The sequence below is a fragment of the Alligator sinensis genome, unplaced genomic scaffold (assembly GCF_000455745.1).
Source record: "Alligator sinensis unplaced genomic scaffold, ASM45574v1 scaffold305_1, whole genome shotgun sequence".
In the NCBI taxonomy this organism is placed as follows: Eukaryota; Metazoa; Chordata; order Crocodylia; family Alligatoridae; genus Alligator; species Alligator sinensis.
The window spans coordinates 397,214-413,634 of record NW_005842131.1 but is presented as its reverse complement, the minus strand read 5'-3'; the positions used below and the strand labels follow the sequence as shown (position 1 = coordinate 413,634).

At 43.1% G+C, this 16,421-nt stretch overlaps 1 protein-coding gene across 1 annotated transcript in view; it reads right to left on the bottom strand.

Annotated features, from left to right (window-relative positions):
• Positions 1 to 16,421, bottom strand: part of STPG2 (sperm tail PG-rich repeat containing 2) — a gene marked incomplete at its 5' end in the record, with an annotated part of 587,105 nt that overhangs the window by 307,493 nt on the left and 263,191 nt on the right. The window contains one exon of the mRNA XM_025205801.1: positions 4,110 to 4,275. Within this exon, the coding sequence (XP_025061586.1) occupies positions 4,110 to 4,275 (166 nt within the window). The remainder of the gene's footprint in view (positions 1 to 4,109; positions 4,276 to 16,421) is intronic.

Sequence of the window (16,421 nt, the reverse complement as noted above, 5' to 3'; positions counted from 1 at the left end):
CTAAATGCAAACATAGATATAGGGTCTCTCAGAGATATGTACCTCATTTATCACTTAACTTTTCACTCATGTCACTAAAAGGCCCCAGTGATATATTGTTAAGCTATTTGCTTCAATTCTACACAGCAAGTGACCTACAAAAATACAAGAAATCAAATAACCTTTAGGATTATGTATGAATGCCCCAAGTAACCAGTGAAAGAAGAGAATGAAGTATATTTGTAATATGTTTTTACCTTCTTCAGTTATGCTGACATACAGATTTGTTATAGCCCAATTGCTTCTGAACAGCATGAGGTACAACTATTCATTCTGCTAAGAACAATATGTCCACCTTTGACTGAACTGTACTAGAGACATGAGCTCACTGTATGGTTGTAAATTTTTTCTATTTTTAAAAATGAAGGGTATGTTTTAAAGGTTTTTGCTTGATGGCTTTAAAAAGTGTGTAGTGTTTATAAAAAGCAAACAGCAAAGTCTCACAAGCATACTTTCAATATGTTATAATAAATATAGAACTTGCCAGTAACTGCTGCGATTGAAAATCTGAAACTACACAGTATGTGATTCTTGCTAGACTAAACAGAACAACTGTTAGCACCACCTGTTAGTGAAAAATAGAAGGATAAATCATTATTGCTATTACACAAACCAAATAATGGCAATATTGAAAAAAAAAAAAAGAAAACTTTTTCTATTGTTTATTTTAATATTTTCCATTTAAATTGGGCCTTGGGATTGTGTTGGGAGGCAAGCTGATACTCCGGGTGTGTACAAAAGTTGCTTTTTTTGCCATTTTTTGCTAAGCACTTTACTCCTGTAACTTAACAAAAGTGTGCACAGCTTTACAGCACTTTAATAATTGGCATAATGCTTTAAATTAACCCTTGTTAAATGAGGTATTAAATTTGAAGCACCATATTTTACAGCAACCTACAGCGCTTTAAATAACTTCTGTATACTGGTCAAATTTCTGATAAGTGGAGAATCTGATATCTTTTATTAGACCAACTTAAATAGTTGGAAAAACAATTATTAAGCAAGCTTTCAGGTTCAAAAACCCTTCGTCAACCCGAAAGCTTGCTTAATAATTGTTTTTCCAACTATTGTGTCACAACCCAGTGATTTTTGTGCCTCGGCACTATGGAATTTCCTGGCCACATGAGAGCTCCTTTGCACGGCAGAGTGCTCTGCTGCAATTAAGAGCCTGCGTGCAGGAGAGTTCCCGCCAATTTGCAGTTTCCTTTGCAGGATGCATTTCTTCTTTGCAGCACAGAAATGCACGGTGCAAAGAGTTCCCGCCATTCGAATGTAAATTTGTGCCCCGCTATTGGCCAGTGCTAAATTATTCACACGTGGCGGCTAGTAATTGGCTCGCTGGCCGTTTAAAATTCCGCGCAACTTCCGCCCAAGTCGAAGAGCTTTGAGCACGCTGCAGAGTGCCTCTTAAGTTATCTGACTTGCGGCTGCCAATCGATAGACTGATCACCTATCGATCTTTCTTCTCGTCACCGAGCGCAACCCCGACGTACCCCTTTCCCCGCCGGCTTCGAATTGCGGACGGATTAACTGGCTTGGGCCCTGCCAGCTGGAGCAACTCGTGTGGTTGTTCCGATGACTGGACCACCTGTGTCATGATTGCAAGCGGCGTGAGTAAAGTTTTTTGCAACCAATAAGTTGTGTCTGCCTCTCCATTCACCAGCCCGCCCTGACGTACGAGCGTAACTCGAGTCGGCCCTGGCCATCCGAGACATATTGAAGTTGGTCTAATAAAAGATATCAGATTCACCCAAAGAACCTTGTCTGCCTGTGTCCTTAGACCAACACGGCTACAACCTACACCCCTAAGTGAAGAAGCTCCAGGAGGCTGCATAGCACCCTCTGCCTCCTAACCTGAAAAGTGCAAGGAGGCTCAGAGCCTCCCCACCTAAACACTGAACTTTTGTCATGCTTAAGAGCGCTGCAACTCTATAGTGCTATAAAAAGTGCTCTAACTTACAGCGCTGTAAAAGTGTAAAACATGCACAGAGCACTTCTGTACACACTGAAAGCCTGCTCTTTTTCCACAAAATAAATATATCACAAACAGTGTCAGCCCTAGCTATTGCCCTACCAGACTGCCTTAAACTGCTTCTGAAGGGCCCATTACTAGTGATAAAATGAATTAATTCTCTACTTCCATGCAATTTTTGGTTTAACTACCATCAAAAGCATGGTTTAGTGATAACTCTAAAAACAGTTTTGTTATGGGCATACTTACCTATTAAAAAAATACATGGCCTGAAACAGCCAGCTTATCTCACTCAGATAACCAATTGCTATCAAACAGAAACAACTGTCAAGTTACTGTCATCTACGTTTATAAGAAATTCACAGGTCAAAGGCTCTGTGATTTTATTTAAATAAAAATGGATATTTGTTATTTAAATATGCATTTACACACACATTCATTACAAAAGTTGTTAGAAGAAATTTAAAATACACCAGGAGGAATTTTAATAAGAAGACTTACTATGAGAACCAGAATGGAATGGCTCACAGCACTACGATTAACTAGATTGCATGGTATCTTGTGGAATAATGGTTCCGAGTGTTGTTGCTTACTGGACAATCCTGTTTTGTCTGAATTTATTTGTTAATACAAATTTAAGAGAAAAGGTTTCTGTTTGGGTTCATTACTCCTGAACCCCACCCCCCAAAGAAACCACATCCCTTCTGACAATTTATTTAAAAAGCCTTTCTATTATCTCTTTAAACAAGGGTTTTTTTCTACCTACTCTCTTTGTTTATATTTGTTAGTCTACATACTACTCAAACTGCCTTAAAAATAAATATAGCTTATGAATTGCAGTAAAGTTTAATCAATGCAGAGAGAAGGCAAAATATTAAATTTCACACAGAAATCTAGAGATCAGAATACAGTGGCGAGTAATAGCATGACTTTGATTCACGACATAAGCAGCAGAGATGGATCGGCAAAGATATTTATAGTGATTCCAGGATTCATATTATGAAGCAAAATGTTTTTTTTTCTTTCAGTTATTCATTGGAAATTAGGAAATTGGAAAAAATATTCACAAGAAACTTTATCTTGTTGAATAAAAATGTAGCATATTGACTGTTTTTTTATTACAAAACAGCCTCAGATGAAAATCAGAACTAAATATGAGTAAACATTCTGGCAAACAAATCCAGCCTCATCCATATGCAGTAAACAAAGCAAACAACTTTATATAAATTAAGTTCAGAGTCAACAGGCTGAAAAAGTATAGCTGTCGAGTAGGCAAATAGTTTGCTCTAAGATCACTTCTGCTATTTGAAAAAATGCAGGTATATGGGTTATTTCATCAGTTAAACAGGTACTATTCAAACAGTAAAATCAGTCACTAATCAACCTCTAGTTATTCTCAGTGGGCACATCTGCAGATTAATGTGAAGCAATAAACTCCGGCACATATTCTGCCAGAGTTTATTGCTCCCGGGAGCTGTGTTAACACATGTACCCAGGACCATAGCACATTGAGCCAGGTGAGAGCAGCCTCAGCTGGCAGAGGGCACAGGGGGTCAGCCTGCCAGCCCAGGGCTGCTCAACATGCTGCAAAGGGGCTGGCTTGGCACAAGGGTGCTTCAGTGAAGGGCTAGCACCTCTCGTGTCCCAGCCAGTCCCGTAAGCATCTACACATATACTGCTGCTCACTAAAAACTCCACCATAGGATAGTACTTGTATTTAGAAATACTAACCTGTTACAGAGTTTATTAGTTTCCTGCAGCCTAATAGGGCCACACATGTAGATGCCAAAACATTTACTGCAGAGCTAATTAGGCAACTGCACAGTAAATGTCTCATGTAGATGTGCCTAGTGTGAATAAATAAGCTTCTTTAATAATGCATATTTTAATAGAGGATTATTTATTTATTTCTGTTCTAGTTATGTCATTGTATGCAAGGACAATTCAGTATATATTCAGGACCCCCAAAATAAGACACCTGACTTCTGTTGAAATTGAATTCCAGGAAAGTTTCATGTCTAACTCCCTTAGGTGGGGATTTTCAAAGAAGTGTAAAGTCACAGGTAAATGATGCAACACTAACATTTCATAAACTTACCTGGAACATCTGTGCCAGCCGCAAGGAAAATTTCTCTAGGTGTTGCACTGAGAAACGAGGCATGCTTTCTTCTCGCCAATATGGTTCGGGGGGGCATGTACTGGCTTTTACCATACAATTTCTCAAATGATTTCTGAACCTCATAGGAACCTGGTGGTGGAACTTCCTGTAGTATTAAAGAAAGTCAGAAAAGTGTCAGATGGAACTACACAGAATTTACTGTGTGTGTTAAACATCAAATTACAACAGCATCAGTTACGGGAAAGCACCAAATGCTGAACACTTTTGTTTACCTTACATCTGCTACAGACAGATTTCACTAAAACCATAAAACTAATTTTATTCCATCACTGGTTTGGTTTGGTTTGGTTTGGTTTGATTTACCATTTGTTCTCCCACCTCCTTTTGGACCCTCCTATAATCCACAGAATAACAGTCCCCCGACTCTGGTTAAGAAAGAGATCTTCTTAGTGCTGTGTACACTATCTTACCAGCTGCATCATGCATTAAGTATATATTAAGAACTAAGTTCCTAATTTAGGAGGTTAAAATGCTATATCTGTTATCCTTTTAAGATTTAGATAACTCAGAAAATGAGATTTATGAAAGACAGAAAAACATTAGGACTCTTCTTTATGCTCTGGGCATGGCCCCATTTCAGCCAATCCCTAATTTTTTTTCCAATCCTGGTATTGCTTTAATTGATACGACTACAGGCCCAGTTGACTTGTGACATCTCGTGATACTGGATGTTACTGATATAGGAAGTGTCAGCCTTCTATAACCTCAGAATTTCCTTTAACCAATCATAAATAGTCTTATAAGCAGCAATTTAGTGACACAAATCAATGTGCTCCTGCTTCGTGTTAGCCTTTTCTGATGCATATATAATTCATATTCTTTTTGAAACACACAACTTAGCACTTGCATAGACACACACCTCACTAAAAAAGGTTTAATTCTTGCTTAATGCTGACATAACTGGATGGCATTTCCTCTTCTCTAAGCACGGTATCCATCTAGGAACCCATTGGTACATCAATAAGAGCCAGCCTCTCTCTATTTCTGCAGCACAGAACACAGGTATGCACCTACTGACTAGCTAGATGGCTATCCTCACATTATCATTTCTAATTAATCTTCGGAATAACAAGGAATAATAAGTTTCTGGGTAATAATGGGAATAGTGCTAACTCATTTCCTTATTCTGCTGCTTTTAATTTAACTTGTCTTGTTTCATTACACCAGGGAATTTATTATAGTTATAGTACAAGACGAACCTGCTTATTGCAGATGAAAGAGCAAGGGAATCAGAAAGAATCACTTAATGCAGTCCCCTGAATAAGTTTAGTATGTGCTTCTGAATTTATGTACAGCACCTCTATATTTTATGGAAGTCACAGGAGGTTACAGTACCACTGAACATGATCCTGATTAAAATCCCAACTGGAATACTGTGTGCAAGTATGGACTCTGCAGTTTCACCATATGCCTCTTAAAATGAAGGATACAGCCCACAGTTGTATTGTTCTTTTCTTGATTTTGGTTTTGGTTTTTTTGCAACTCCATCATATTGTTGAATCACGTTGAGTCTGTGATCTACCAAACCCTCAAACCCCAAACTACCTCATATTTTGCATTTGTACATTCGCTTTTTTCTTCCCTAGATTCAGTATATAATAACATATTTTCAAGAATCCATCAAGACTTCAAATTTAAGATGACCCCCTATAGTTAGATTCAATACATGGAAAATTTATAGATTGGTTATAATTTCCCATGCATAGAGTCTAATAATTGGAGCGTCATCTTAAATCCATCCCCTCCAGCCACTGCAGCAGATCCCAGCAGTGCCTGGGTGATAGGGGAGTCAAATGGCCTGACCTCCACCCCTTGCTCCCTTGTCTTGCCAACCACTTGCCCCTTCCCTCTCCCCTTCCTGCTGCCCACCCCCAGTGCCTGAATACCCCAGCACCTGCCCTTCCATAACACCTGGCACCACCTGGTTCCTGCCTCCCACCACTTGGCTCCCTTTCTACCTGCTCCCCCCAGCACTGCCCCCTCAACACTGCATTATGCCTGCCCCCACCCCCACCGCTGCTTATCCTCTGTCACTGCTCTGCCTCCACCTCCAGGCCCATTCCAGCCTTGAACATGGAGCACATAGTACTTTGGCCCATACTCAGCCAAGCAGCGGTGGCTGCAGTGGCAGCAGCTCAGGTCTCAGCCCCAGGTCAGAGCTGGAGCTAGAGCCAGAGCCTCCATTGCCTCAGCCACTCCTCCTTGACCGGGCAGGGCTGAAGTGACCATGTGTGGCCAGGATCAGGTCCAGAGTCAGAGCTGCAGCAGCCGCCTACCCCCTCCTCCCCTCACTTATACTCAAAATCAAGACAGGGGGCTTTTTCCCCCTATATTGAATGGGGGGAGGGGGCTTGTCTTTCATTCAAGTAAATAAGGTATTTGTCTTTGATGGATTTCATTTCTTTGTTTAGTACCTAGTTCTCCAATTTGTCAAAAGCCTTTTGAATTTTAATCCTGTCCTCCAAAGTGTTCCCCAAATCAACCCTTCCACCCCGTGTATAGTCACCGATTTTCACCTTATGCGATTTTCACCTTACACACGGACTTCAAAACCTAACCCCCGCGTAAGAATTTCTATTACAGTGGAGTCGCATCTATCTGTGTACTTATAAGAATGTCATAAGACTGATCAAAACCTTACGAAAGTCTAAGTATATTATGTTCACAGCATTCCTCCATCCCTTCTACTGGTTAGCTAGTCACAAAAGAAAATCAGGTTGGCCAAATCCATGCTAGTTACTAAGTGATCACCATTTCCTCCTTCAGATGTTTTCAAATTGCTTTTGTTCTAGTAACTTTACAGATGAGGTCAGGTTGATTAATCTGTAATTACCCAGGCCCTTCCTTTTAACATGTTTAAAAATGGACACTATGTTAGCTCATCTCCTGTCCCCCATAGGGCTGTGTGAAGCTTCGGGTGCTGATTCGATTCAGAGGAGATTTGTCTCAATTCGGTGGCCAAATCTCTGAATCCAAATCAAATCGGGGACCAATTAAAATGTCCAAATCAACTCGAAGCTCTCCAAATTGATTTGGAAAAGGTTCAGAGAGCTTCAGCAATTTGGGCAGTCCCCACTCGCTGTTGCAGGGAACTGGACCCAGACTCCATGCTGGTAAGTAAGGGGTGGGAGAGGGGAGCTGGAAGTGGGGGGAACCATGGATGGATCCCTGCCAGGCCCCATTCCCTGTCTGCTCCCCCAGCACCTCCCCAGTGCTGCTGCAGTGGCCTCGGGCCTTCTTGGAACTTGTGGCAGAGCCCCCCACACAGCATGGGGCACTGGAGGTTCCCCACCCCCACCAGGCAGGAGCCAGTGAGTCCACGGTTTTTTGTTTTGTTTTTTTTAAAGGACTGGGAGCTGGGGGGGTGGAGCAGCCATGGAGGGGGCTGAAAGAGTGGGCAGGGATCAGGGGACTCATGGCAGAACCCCCAACATGGTGCAGGGCAGTGGGGGGGGCAGCAAGGATCACGCCCCCCACACACACACCTGGCAGCAGCTAGTGAGTGCAGGGATTTTTTTTCCAAAAAGAGGTGGGGCCAGACGGGGCAGCCATTGAGAGCGGGCGGGGGATGGGGCCTGTGTGATTCGGAGATTCAGCTGATTTCGCAGCAGCCAAATCTCTGAATCAGATTCAGCCGAATGGATTTGGGACAGTGATTCAAATCACCAAATCAAATCACTGTCCCTCAAATCAGCCAAATCCAAATCTGAAGTGAATACTAGCTGCTTCACACAGGCCTAGTACCCCATGACTTTGTAAACTTTGTTGTCAATGGCTATGAGATTTCTTCAGCTAGTTCCATCAGCACCCTGGAATGAATTTCATTAGGACCTGCTAACTTAAATTAATTCAAATTTGTCAAAAAACTGTCTGACATGATCTTTATTATGATCCACAGGCCTTTTTCTTCATCTATATTAATTTTGGCAGCTGTCTAGTCACGGTTTATGTTTTTTTTCTCAAGACTGAGGAAAAGTCGTCACTGAGCTGCTCTGCCTTCTTGGTATCTTCCTCTATTAGCTCACCTTTCCTATTGTTGGACCCACAGTGTGCATCTACACATGGACTTTAATGCACAGTAGCCTATTTTACTGTCAACAGTCCCTACATAGAGGTGTGCCGCTAGACCTCCAAACTCCTTTATTCTCCTGCCTAGCGCCTCATCATCTCTTCTGACCTGTTCTAGGTCATTCTGGGCAGTATTATGACTGCATGCTCACTTGGACATGCAGGAAATGGTAGCGGGTCCAAAGGATGAATGACCTCTGGTAATCCCTCTCTGATGTCCTGAATCAGGCTCTAGGCATGCATAACACCTCACATGATTCTAAGTCTGGACAGATGGATGGCTCTGTTCCCCTCTAGAAGAAGACTCTGACCACCACCTTCCTGCTTCTCTTTGAGGTGGTGCTCATGGAACTACAAGTTGCCATGACCTTGCAACTTCTGATCTTAATTTCCAATTAAGTTAAACCCAGGGGTGTCACTAGGCAGCTCTGTACCCAGGGCAGCCAAAATTCAATGGTAGCTATATTGCACCATCCAATAAAGCTGGCATCCAGGGCTGCTATCCTAGTTGCCCAACCTCCAAGGTATGCTACTGGATAAATCAAATAAAGTAGCTAACCAGTCCCAAAATTGGAACTCTGAAAGGGAACACTACGATATTGGAGAGTCTAAGGAAGCCAAAATTAGTACAGGGACTTGGCAGTTGAACTGCAAGGTCTCAATTCTGAGAACAGAGAGTACGCACTGTAAGTATGTCCAGAGATACAAAATCTGAGGCCAGTCTTAGTAAACTTAAAAACACATATGCTTAGTGGGCGAGGCCCAAAGCAGCATCCAAAGTAGGTGAGTATACCAAGACAGGAAACTTTATCACGCATAAGTATTGACTTCAACATAAAGATTGACTGTGGTCTGGGTAGCAAAGTACATTCACGTGAATTTACTTATTCTTAAGTACTGCTAGGTCTCATATGTAAGATACTGGTAGATCAATATTCACTGAAACTTGCATCTAGTGGGTAAAATTCAGGCCACAATGGGAATTTTAGTGTAGACTCTGTATCAAGATTTCAGCCCTGGGTATTCATCTGAGTAGAAAACATGTAGGCATAAACTCCTGTATTATGTTAAAATATCCCATTTTCTTTCAAATAACCCTTGTAATAGGATTCAGATGAAAGTGAAAAAGAGAAAATATCATTCACGTGGTAAATTTCCTGTAAACAGAATGCAGAACTTCCTGTAAAGAGAGAATAAGATTGTCTTTCAGTTTCCCCTGACATAACAGCAACTCTTTAGGTATTCCCATAAAATAGCTAAACTTTTATGTCGAAAGAATTAATATTTCTTACTTTAAAATATGCATGCACATAATATACCTTAAAGCAAAAAATATATATAATGCATTAATTGTTATGCTTCAATGTGATAATTCTTATATTATTATTTCAAATGAAACTAATTCTGCAAGATGTAGTACTTGTTTATTTCTATTTGTTCTCATTTGCATCTCTCAAAATGCTTCAGGCCCAACACAGAAGTTAAAACAAATTCAAATGTTAATCCATCACATGTCAAAAGATATTGAAAGGCAAGTGGCAAATTAGATATAATGTATATATTGTAAAATTAAATTTGTTTTTCATCTACAGGGTAATTTTCATGTCTTGCAAATCAGGCAGAGTGACTGACAGAACATCTTGTGTTTGGAAGTAATCAACTATGCAACTTGCAATTTTAAGAATTTAATCTGTTTTGCCTCTGGTAATTTCTTTGCTTTGTGAGTACTACAGACCTAGTCAAACCTTTCTTGGCCAATTTTCTCAGATATCACTTTCCATATATAGCTATATTTATCACAATGCAACAGAGCAAGCAAAACAATGGGACACACCCTTGAAGCTTTTTATAATGTACTTTCCTACGCTAATGACTCTTTCTCCAAATCATTTTTATAAACTGGTTGGGGCTCCTCCCCCAAGACATTTGTCTTAAGTTATTTGCCAAATTACTCACTATTGCAGATAACATACAAAGAAGTGGGCCATTTGTCCCTTCACCTAACACAGACCAATGGTCCCTTCAGCTTTCTCCAATTTTCTTCTTTTTCTCAAGGATATGAATTCTTTATATATCCATCCATTGTTCCAACAGGTCTTTCTAGACCACTAGTCTACACGCCTGTTTGCCCTAAAGCAATGATTCTCAATCAGGGTGCCAGGGCACCCTGGTGTGCTGCCAGGTCCTTTTAAGGGTGTCCATAGGTATGAGGAGATAAGTGAGATGTGAGGAGATAAGCAGATAAGCACAATATCAGGCCTTTCCTTTTATTGGTCAACCATTTATCCCCACTGCCTGGCCCTGCTGCAAGGAGATAAGCACTACAATGCATAAATTATTTTTTGAAATTGGTTGCCACTCAATTCACAGAAGTTACAGAGGGGTACCTCAAGTCCAATGATGGGTACCTTAAGTCCAAAAAGGCTGAGAACCACTGCCCTAATGAATAAATATCCAAGGCTAATACAACTTTGAACTTCATCTTAGGGTATGGATAAACATAAGTTTGTAGCAGTTCAACAGGGCAGAAGGAACTGCTATCCAGGCTTGTAGTGAAGAAGTGAGCTAAATTACCAAAACTTTGACCCTTGATGAAGCAGAGTTAAAGCTGGAGAGGTTTGGCTGCACTTGTATTATGACAGGGTCATGCAGATATAACAATTACAGCACAGCAGCTGTTGTACGCTCCCCTCTTCTTTTGAAGCCAACACAAACATACATTTGTCCATACCCTGAGATGAAGATCCAAATTACATTAGCCTTGGACCTAACATACTAGATTCATAGATTCCAGGGTTGGAAGGGACCTCAGTGGGCCATCTAGTCCGACCCCCTGCCCCTGGCAGGGAAGAAAAGGGTCACCAAACCTGGGATCATGTGATCCCAGCCAAGTGCCTGTCCAATCTCCTCTTAAAGACCCCCAAGGATGGAGCGAGCACCACCTCCCTTGGAAGCCCATTCCAGATCCTGGCAACCCTGACAGTAAAGAACCTTTTTCTAATGTCCAGTCTAAACCTACTCTCCAATAGCTTACGGCCATTGTTCCTTGTTATTCCAGGGGGTGCCCTGGTAAACAGATCATCGCCTACTTCATGTTGTTCCCCCCTTATGAATTTGTATGCTGCCACAAGGTCCCCTCTCAAACTTCTCTTGGAGAGGCTGAAGAGGTTAAGGTCCCTTAGCCTTTCCTCGTAGGGCCTTCCCTGCAGATCTCCAATCAGATGAGTGGTCCTTCTTTGGGCCCTCTCCAGGTAGTCCACATCCTGCTTGAACTACAGTGTCCAGAATTGGACACAGTACTCCAGCTGTGGCCTGACCAGTGCCACGTAGAGAGGGAGAATCACCTCCCTGGACCTGTTTGCGAAGCACCTACAGATGCATGACAAGGTGCGATTGGCTCTGCCGACTACTTCATCACGTTGATGACTCATGTTCATCCTGGAGTCAACAGTGACTCCAAGATCTCTTTCTGCCTCAGTGGTGCTGAGAAGATCGCCCCCCAGTCTACAGGTATGATGGCAATTTTTCCTCCCCAGATGCAGTACCTTGCACTTGTCCTTATTGAATTGCATCCTGTTGTTCTCTGCCCACTTCCCCAATTTGTCAAGCTCGGCCTGGATCTGGTTCCTCCTCTGCAGGGTGTTAGCTTCACCCCATATTTCAGTATCATCCGCAAAACTGGACAGGGTGCTTCACACCCCCTCGTCCAGATCACTGATGAAGATGTTGAACAGCACTGGCCCCAGAACTGAGCCCTGAGGGACTCCACTGCACACATATTTCCAGGTTGACACTGACCCATCCACCGCCACCCTCTGAGTGTGATCCCTGAGCCAGTTTGCTACCCATTCTACTGTATAATCATCCATGGCAAATCTCCTTAGTTTATTAATAAGGTTGGTATAGAATACCGTGTAAAAGGGCTTCTTGAAGTCCAGATAGATAACATCCACCTCAACTCCTGCATCTAAACATTTGGTGGCCTTGTTGTAAAAATAGCAAATATGGGTTTCCCTATTCCCCATTTCCTTGGCCTCAGAGACAACATCACCATTCCCAGGAGTCTGTTTTACTGAAAGTTGGAATAGGGTAACAGTGCCAGGCCACAAACACATTTCGTTATTTGTAGTGGTGGAAATGTTCCACTGCTAGAAATGTTTCAGGAAGAGGGAGCAGTACAGGCATTTAGCCTGCAACTGCCCCCTCTCCCCTGCTCCTCGTGCCTTCCCAAAACTCAGGGATCCCAGTCTGGGAAAAGTATGAAGAACAGCAGCTATTCCAGGCTTCCTGTTACCAGGCAAAGACCCTCACCCACTCCTTAGACTGGGAACCCCAGTCTGAGGAGCAGGCAAGGAGTAAGGAGTGACTGCTCTTCCACTCAGCTCCTGGTGGCTAGAAGCCAAGCAGAGTGGGTAGTCTGACAAATCTCCTGCCCATTCCTCATACTAGGGACCCTAGAGACAAGTAGCAGGCATGATTCCAAGAAATGTTCTGTTTGATTTTCCTGTTCCTTTAGGAAGGAGACTGCCCAATACTTGTCTGTCTTCCCTTTTGGGCTTCCCATCTGATCTCTTCATCAAGATAATGATATGGGTAATCAACTTGCCAAAAGCAAAGGCTCTTTCAGGTTCACTTGGGATCACCCAGTCACCATGACAACCATGAGCTTATCCCTGGCTCTCCACATTTACCTAACATGCCTCTGGACTTCATTTATGAATGGAATTAGGTCATGAGAATCTGAAAACAACAGTTTTACCAGGATCAAGCAGTACTAAAATTGAGGTTCAAGTCTAGAATCACCTTTCTTTCCATGAATATGGAAGACCTTTATTGTTCATCTAATTATGGAAATTGCTGGACTCGATCACATTTCTCCATGGTAGAAGACTATGAAGAAAACACCCTATTCTGCTGTACGCCTGGTCGTTAATCAATGTGCTCTCTGTCTCCTAAGCATCCTAGTAAACTTTCTCTATCAGTCGCAATGCACACATGCAAACTCACCTGCAACAAATCCACCTTATGGCTCTAAGCCCCATTCATCATTGGAATATAGATCGTACTGGTAAAAGGACAGAAAGCTTTATTGATTACTTCATTTGCAAAATTATTTCCAACAGAACTGTTTCAAGTAGGTGAAAACTTGATAGACCCTGACTGTAGAAAAAATGGAAGAAGAGTAAATCTAATATCTTCTCAGGAATGTTTCAGCCAGTCATCTGCACCGACCATATAAAGATTCTTTAAAGGCCTTTGGCTTAGGGCTGCAAATTGCTAATGCCCCTCAAGGTTTGTAAATGCAAGGGAGTAATTAATCTCAAAAGTAGCTGGGAGGTACACCTCTGTTTGAGAGGAGGATGTTCTAAAGTCCCTTAAATGAGAGTTCATTAAACCCAAGGCAGTTACCTCCAGAACTTTGCCTCCATGTTGTTTGTATCAGAGCAGTTCCATTCATGGGGCCATAGCCCTATACAAGTATCCATGACTTGACATTTTTACCATGAACTCCCTGATTATAAAGTTCTGGTTATATTGGTAATCCCATATAGGGCGCATCTACATGAGACACTACATTGCCACAGCATCAAGCAATGGCAATGTAGTTCATTGCTATAGAGACAGCGTTGGCAGGCACAAACTGTGATGCTGATGCTACTGCACAGTAGCAATGAACTACTGTGTAGTAAGGTTGGAAACAACCCATGTGCAACCAGGACTGTGCAGTAACTGTGCAGTCAGGGGCACATGTAGATGTGCCCATAGAAACTGGTAATGGAACCTGACAACCCTGCCAAATATCAAGAAAGATTCACTCTTATCTGATGCACTGAGCTTGTGAGTACAGCACTGAATATCTTTAGCAAGTGTTCACCCAAAAATGTTGCTTGAGTATTGTCACAGGGAAAAACAAAAGGGAGGACCCCAAAGGGCCAGGGGGGAACCCCGGGAACAGGAATCCTCAGAGGGGAAGGGAGGAGAAAACGAAGATAAAGGGGAATACTCATCTGCAGCAGGGACCATGACGAATCCAGAACACGAGGAGGAGCCTGCACGGATCGTCAGCCGCACCTTTATACAGCTGCAGCCAGCCGGTGACGTCAGTGGCGATCGCCAGCCGGCGGAAATAAAACGGGCTGCCAGTAAAGAGGCAGGGGGCAGATGGATACCGACAGGAGCACCAGCCGGAGGGCTCTCTCCAATGCTCCCGAGGGAACGAAAGGAGCCAGAGGCTGTTTCCCCTGGCGGGGAAGAATCCTGCAGCACACGCTGTAAGCCAGAGATGGTTGGCTGCAACGAAGAGAGCCGAGAGCCAGAGGCAGCTCCTCCTGACTGAAAGCCCGAAGAAAAGGGCAGAGGGGCATGGAGAGACCTTGATGCCAGCGACTGCAGCAGAGGGGCTGGAGGGGCTGATGCATTACCCGGCACCAGACCAGGTGGGACTGGCAAGGGCACTGGGGAAACTGAAGAGGCGCACCAGGTAGGAGATGGGAGACCAGGGCAGCACAAGAGGCTGCGAAGCATAGACCTGGGCATCATGTCACCGATCCTGCGGGTAACGGGAGGACAGGTGTCCAATGAAGGACCGCAGGGGGCCCGAAGATATAGAAGGCCAAGCAATGAGGGAGAGGAATTGTGGTGGAGACCACAGGAGATCACGGCCACGTACAGGGCCTAGCATTGCCCCATAGGGTCAGGGGTGGGTTGGTAGTTACTCGGTCAAGGGGGCCTGGTGAGGGGACGGTTGAGTCCCTCAGAGTGTGTCAGTGGGGTTTTTTTGTATTTTGTGTTTCCCACTTTTGGAGGGGTTGAGTCCCAGGGCTCGTGGAGCCTGAGTGTTACATAGGCCTCAGGGTCGGTGTTAGCCTTAAGGAAAGGCAGTGGCCTCGTGGCCCAGGGAGGATACCGCACGCTGCCGACGCTTTCAGTAGGGAGCCTCACCCCTCTCATGAAAGTAATCAGGGGCTCAACGCTCGGGAATCTGGCCACAAGTACAGCAGTGACCCGCCAAGGCTGGGTGTAAGGGCGAGGTAGAGGGGAGGTGGAGCCTCGCAGAAGACCGCTGGATAGACGTTCTGCCATTGAGGGACTCCGAGTGGTTCGACCCTCCACTGAAAAAAGATTCAAAGTCGTGGCAGGCGATACTGGGGAAGACCACACTGGAAGCAAACACCTACTCAACGGACTACCAGGGATGGTAAGGTGGACACCATCAAACATTCAGACCAAAGCCACACGCGACCGGATGTTTGAGGCCAGGCACGCACAAGCATGAAGGCAAATACGACTGATAGAAGTCAAAAAGCTGAAAAGGGACACTTTGGCATTGGTTATAATACGAATGTGACAAAAGAAAGAAGGCATAAATTACTAGGATACAAAGTAAAGAGGAACCAATCGGAAAATGGTATTGTAGGGCTGAGGTACTGATAAATTACTGTAAGCCACACTTCCTGTTGCTTGCATACCTTTTATATTAAGGTAGTGAGAGAAATGAGAGCGCACTGTATAGATTCCACATTACAGTGAGGCTATATTCTGCCACTTCACATATTAAGTACCATCTTATTTTGCAAATAAGCCCACTGATTTCAATAGGGCTATTTCTATAGTAGGGGGTAGAGCTATGCTCAACAAAGAACATGTAATAAAATATGATCCAATGTTAGCAGCAAATGAAGAGAATTTCTTAAGCCTTTGCCTTATTATTACATACCTTCACTAAAGTTTTTCAGATGAGTTACTGAAAGATACATGCACAGTTAAACTGAGCATTGCCAAAAATACTATAAAATTCCATTATACTATAGTGTGAATTTGCAAAAAGCAATTTCTGAGGCTTACAAATCAGTCAGCTGAAAACCAATTTTCAGTGAAACACAAAGGACTTACTATTCAAATGGGCTAATTCTTGACCAGATTTCAAGTTTCTGCCCCCAGGTCATTTTTGCTGTTACAACTGATGAAAAAAAATCACAACATTTCATTGTAATCAGGTCAGTAACCTTTTTCTGCCTTCCACTACCATAAAAAGCATGACACGTATATTTTGAGGCAGCGTCTAGGAAAAGCCAATATAGCTAATAAGGCAGGAAAATTTCAAGTAAAAAAAAAGGTCGGAGGAAAGGTTTAGAAAATGGGTAACTTCACCTAGGATATCTG